General features: G+C 38.7%; 1 protein-coding gene across 1 annotated transcript; it reads left to right on the top strand.

The window, feature by feature from the left end:
- The first annotated feature begins 224 nt into the window (after positions 1-224).
- Positions 225-1,446, top strand: LOC106969993 (immunity-related GTPase family M protein 1-like). Its single transcript, XM_015066531.2, is given in 2 exon segments — positions 225-1,127; positions 1,129-1,446. Coding segments are annotated over 2 exon segments (1,200 nt in total). The 5' UTR covers positions 225-245.
- The last annotated feature ends 4,749 nt before the right edge of the window (positions 1,447-6,195 follow it).

Here is a 6,195-nt window from a genome sequence, read left to right as displayed (position 1 = left end):
CACAAACAGTAGAATTTCTCCACTTTCTATGGTTGACAAATATGTTTAAATTTTTGACAAACTATAAAACATTTTGCAGAGACTTGTTATTTCTAATCTAAATGCCTTTGTGGTGAATTGGGTGTGGATCTGACATCCTCAGTTTGGGGTACCAAAACTGATGATTCTTCTGCTGTGCTCTGTACCTGGCCCTCCTAACTCCCATGTTCTTCCTATTTCTGCAGGTCACTCCACTTCTTAGTGACATGACACAGCCCACCCCATCCCTTCATACCCCATTACGTACATCCTTCACCTCTGCTGTGCAATACAATATGGGCTGGAGCTTCTTACCTAAGGAGACTGCCTTAAACATAGAAAAGGCTGTGAGAGAAGGGAAGTTGCTGGAGGTGGTCTCTGTGGTCAGGGGAACTCTGGAGAGAGCATCCAGATCCCCAGTGAACATTGCTGTAACTGGAGACTCCGGCAATGGTATGTCTTCCTTCATCAATGCACTACGGGGAATTGGGCATGAGGATGAAGCATCAGCCCCCACTGGGGTGGTGAGGACCACCCAGATTCCCATTTGCTACTCTTCTTCCCTCTTTCCCAATGTGGTGCTGTGGGATCTGCCTGGCACAGGGGCTGCCACCCAAAGCCTGGAGAACTATATGAAGGAGATGCAGTTTAGCCAGTATGACTTCTTCATCATTATTGCATCTGAACAGTTCAGCATGAATCTCGTGAAACTTGCTAAAACCATTCAGGGCATGGGAAAGAGCTTCTACATCATCTGGAGCAAGCTGGACAGGGACCTCAGCACAACTACCCTCTCAGAGGAACGACTCCTGCAGAATATCCGAGAGAATATCCAGGAAACTCTCCAGAAGGAGAGAGTGCATGAACCCATCACATTCCTGGTCTCCAGCTTTGACCCCTTATCGCATGATTTCCCAGAGCTTAGGAACATCTTGCACAAAGACGTCTCTGACATCAGGTACCATGGTCCTCTAGAGAATCTGTCCCACACTTATAAGAAGGTCATTAATGACAAAGTGACCATTTTGCAGGAGAAAATAGCCTCCAAGTCTTTCCAGGACTCCCTTGGCATCTGGAATGCAGATGATCTGGAGGAGTGTCTGGATCTGGAATGCCTACCACTTGCTCTTTGGTGTGGATGATGTATCTCTCCAGCAGATGGCTCAGTGCATGGGGAAACCCACGGAGGAATACAGGGCCATTATGAAATCTAGGAATCTGCAGACTGTCCTCAGAGGGGACTGGGAATTATCTTGCATGAACTGTAATACAGCCTCTTACTTATATTCAATTTTGAGATACATCCCACTGTTAGGTAATGCTATTATCAACTGCCTGAGAAAGTGGATACACAGACTTCTCCTTGAGATAGTTGCTGAGGATACCAGGGCCATACTGAAGAAAATCCTGACAGACTCCATCATCTGAAGAGGTGACTTCTCATCAGCTCCTTCTAGAGGAAAGTCAGGACATCTGGGGTCCTCTCCTCATACTGTACCCTTTCTGAATTCTCAATTGAGCTCAACACTTCCACTTTCATTGGTACGAAGTTCCTTGAAGTAAATGAACTGACTTGCTCATTTTGAACACATGTCAGAAAACCCCAATATGTGTTCTACTTCTTGTATTTATTAAATTAGTTTGTATCTGAAGGTGGAAGAAAATATATGCTCAGTGTGACATACAATCTTGCTCTGTCATACTCTTGTCAATTAATGTTAACATCATTTCTCTGATGCCTCTTTGTGTCCCCTGTTCTTTCATTTCTCACTTCACACTCTGTGGAATCACACAACTTTCACCTGCCCCAGTCACTGGTAGGCCCTTTAAGATGGTCTCCAACATTATCTCCTCTTTTTATGGCTATGTTTGATCCCTTTCCTTGGAGTGAGTGAACATGCAGCAAGAATAAAATGTCCAAAAGTTCCAAAATTTTGTTATGAAAAGCCTGCAGCTTCTGTCTTATGAAGACTCTCTGGGATTGTGATGCTTCCTGCTTTGGTTTTCTTCCTCAATATTACTATTCAGGGTCTTTTGTGGTTCCATACAAATTTTATGATTGTTTGTTCTAGCTTTGAGAAGAATGCTGGTGCAATTTTGATTGGGATTGTATTGAATGTACAGATTTCTTTGGGTAGTATTGACATTTTGACAATATTTATCCTTCCAGATGCTGAGCATGGAATGTTTTTCCATTTCTTTGTGTCTTCTTCAATTTCCTTCATAAGCTTTCTATAGTTTTCGGCATACATCTTTTACATCTTTGGTTAGGCTAATTCCTAGGTATTTTATGGTTCTTGGTGCAATTGTGAATGGGATCAGTTTCTTGATTTCTCTTTCTGTTGCTTCATTATTGGTGTATAAAAATGCAACCGATTTCTGTACACTGATTTTGACTTTTCATGTGTCAGTTTCTAGCAGATTTTTGGTGGAGTCTGTTGGGTTTTCCATGTAGAGTATCATGTCATCTGTGAAAAGTAAAAGTTTGACTTCATCTTTGCCAATTTTTATGCCTTTGATTTCATTTTGTTGTCTGATTGCTGATGCTAAGACTTCCAACACTATGTTAAACACCAGTGGTGAAAGTGGACATTCCTGTTGTGTTCCTGATCTCAGGGGGAAAGCACTCAGTTTTTCCCCATTGAGTATGATATTAGCTGGGGGCTTTTCATAAATGGCTTCTATGATGTTTAAGTATGTGTGGGAGATGCAGGAGAGAAGCATAAAAGGAAAAGACTTCAAAAAGGAAGGGCTGGAGAAGGTGCAAGGCCTTAGGACATGTTTACACAGCTGAACCTTGGCTGTGGCTCCTAAAGAAGATCCTCCTTCACACCTGACCCTTCCTAGTGTTATAGAAACCAATTAACTCGAAATTCAACTTTGAAAACCATTGGATTAACACACTGCTTAGCTGACTTTATGCACGCAATCTTTAGCAATTATCCTAATAAAAAGAAGCTTCCTTCTGGAGTCAGGGCCTCATTCAGCCTCCAGTATGAGGACCTTCACTTAACTGCACTTTTTTGTGGACTCATATTTTGTGACTCCAGCCATACTCCCTGCAACATTTGGCATAGTTGGCAGGATACAGCGCGGCAAACAGCCTTGGAGACTACTGTGGTTTACAGTCGCAGAGGACCAAAACAGAGTGGTACGACAGGTAAGTCCCGGCTTTGGGATAGTGAAGTATGGGAAATTCCCAGTCTCATGATCCTAAATCTTACTTTAAATTACTTCGTACTTTAAAAAATAAGTAAATAAATAAAACACTTATGACTATTTAAAAAAAAATTACTTAGTACTTTATTGCGAAGTTCATGAGTAAAAATGAAAAGGGGAACCTTTGATGTGCTTGGGTACTTGGTTAAAAAACATTGCTATTGGTTTAATCTGTCTGGAAAAAATCTTTTAAATCTTAAACAATGGAGATTAATTATGAAAACGCTTAGAGATGCTCATCAAAATGGAGATATCACTTCTTTAAAATTTTGATCTTAGGGCACCTGGGTGGCTCAGTCGGTTGGGCGTCGGACTTCAGCTCAGGTCATGATCTCGCAGTGAGTTCGAGCCCTGCATCGGGCTCTGTGCTGACTGCTCAGAGCCTGGAGCCTGCTTCAGATTCTGTGTGTGTCTCTCTCTCTGCCCCTCCTCTGCTCATGCTCTGTCTCTGTCTCAAAAAAAATAAAATAAATAAAAACATTAAAAAAATTAAAATGTGGTCTTTTATGCTCTTTAATTGAGATGGCTTTACAGCATTTACAGTCTGACTCAGAACAAAATATAAGTTCATCTAAATTGAAAACTCATCAAGAGGCAGAATGGCCTCTGCCGCCACCCACAAATGATGATTAGAGCCAATTGTCTCTGGCTAGTCTACCTCAAGGTAGAGATTTTAAGGAATATTCCCAAGCAGCTGCTGAAACTCCTTTTGTTTCGGGAAACTTCCCTGTCTTCTCAGGCCCAACAAAGACTGACTAATTCCACTAATGTAAAACAAAAACAAAATGAAACAAATAATGCAAAACAAAACAAAAATCGGTATCTGCTCATCTATCTGAGCTGACAGACTTTAGAACCATGTGAACTCTTTTCTTTCCCTCTGCGCCTCTGTCTGCCTTTAGGAAGATGTACGCTGTCAAAAGGCAAAGAAAATACTTCCTTAAACTTTAAATTTCCTCACCGGTTACATGGGAAAAATTAACAATGATAAACTTTTAAGAAAACACAGATCAAATATTATTAAGATAGACATGCCTTTTAAATTACAGAACTTTATTCTACTAAGGTTGAGATAAATGGAATTTTAAACGTATACTGGTATAAGGTTAAAATCCGCTTTTCTCTGTTCAGAAAGCAAAGCTTTCTTGGACTGTTCTGCTCTTGATAAGACAATGTATTTTTTTTTTAGTATGAAATTTATTGTCAAATTGGTTTCCATACAACACAATGGTTCATCCCAACAGGTGCCCTCCTCAATGCCCATCACCCACTTTCCCCTCCTTCCCACCTCCCATCAACCCTCAGTTTATTCTCAGTTTTTAAGAGTCTCTTATGGTTTGGCTCCCTCCCTCTCTTTTTTTTTTTTTTTAAACAAAGGCTTTTTTTTTTCTCTTTGCCAAAAAAACCCACAAAGCTTTAGGTTTCATCTTTATCAAGTCTTTGATTGCTTAGGTAAAACTTCTCAATATTAAAGGAACCTAGTTTTGCTAACAACTATAAAATGCTATACATTCGCCTTTAGGATCTTTTATTGACACGTTAAATAAATAAACTTTTAAGATTTATAATAATTTATAGTACTATTTAGGATATGCTTTATAATAATATCCTAAGGTTGTAACAGACTTCTCAGGATTTAAATGGTAAATAAAATAGATTTAATATTTAAACTAATTTATATTTGTTGGATTTGTCTTTCAAATTATCAACATTAAATATAAAACTATTCTAGTAAGGTTTATTAAAGGTCAAATAAACTCACGTTATCTCTGTTCCAACCTGTTAACAAAAGAATGACTTAAAGTAATGGTTAACTTTGTTTGCCTCATAGTTTTCATGGGTAATTGTTAAGATAGCTTTCAAAGTCTTTGGTAACCTAAAACATTTAAGTTTTGTTTGCATGATAAATTGAGATAAATTCATTATATGTCTAATGAGATAAAAAGCTAAAACACTAATTACTAAATATGGGCCTTTGGAAAAAGGCACAGTAGGCCTTATTTTTGGATGGAGTAGTCTTACACTTAAAGGTATTCATATGTATCCTGTGGTTATTGACTGTGATTATGAAAATAAAAATTCAAGTTATGATATCGGCTGATAACCCTTATACTATTCAACCAGGAGATAAAATTGCTCAGTTACTTATTCTTCCTTATATAGAGGGCCAAAGCAATCCTGTTATCAGAATTGGAGGTTTTGGCAGTACTGGAAAACAATTATATTGGCAAATGTTTTTGAAAGATCTTCACCCTGAAATACATCTTAAAATAATAATAAATCTTTTATAAGATTAGTTGACACTGGAGCTGAAGTTACCAACCTATCTGAAAAGTTTTGGCCTTCATCTTGGCCTGTTGAAAACGTACCTGTAATTTTTACAGGACTTGGTTCCTTAGGGGGAATAAAAAGAAGTCAATGGATTATGAGATGTGAAAGACCCAAGGACCAGATAGCAACTCTTAAACCCTATGTGGCTAGCATTGCCATTAATCTATGGGAGAGAGATTTACTTCCACAATGGGGTGCATATATTAATATCCCATCTGTATCTACTCAAAATAAAAATATAATGTGTGCCATGGGATATAACCCACTGAAGGGATTAGATAAAAATCAACAAGGCATTAAAACACCCTTCTATATTTTCCCCAAACATAAAGCCACAAGGCTAGGATATCCAAATTTATCCTAGCGGCCACTGCCAGAGAACAAAAATATGCACTGCCTTTAAAATGGCTTATTGATGAGTCCATATGTATAGAGCAGTGGCTGCTTTCTCAAGAAAAACTGGCAACTTTAAAATCTTTAGTTTCTGAACAATTAGAAGCAGAACATATTGAATCTTCAACTAGTCCCTGGAATTCTCCGGGTTGGGTCATCAAAAAGAAATCTGGAAAATGGAGAATGCTGACTGATCTCCAAAGCATAAGTAAAACCATACAACCTATGGGGGCT

Source organism: Acinonyx jubatus, chromosome A1, assembly GCF_027475565.1.
Source record: "Acinonyx jubatus isolate Ajub_Pintada_27869175 chromosome A1, VMU_Ajub_asm_v1.0, whole genome shotgun sequence".
Lineage (NCBI taxonomy): Eukaryota > Metazoa > Chordata > Mammalia > Carnivora > Felidae > Acinonyx > Acinonyx jubatus.
The sequence above is the reverse complement of the archived record's forward strand: the minus strand, read 5'-3'. Positions and strand labels throughout refer to the sequence as shown.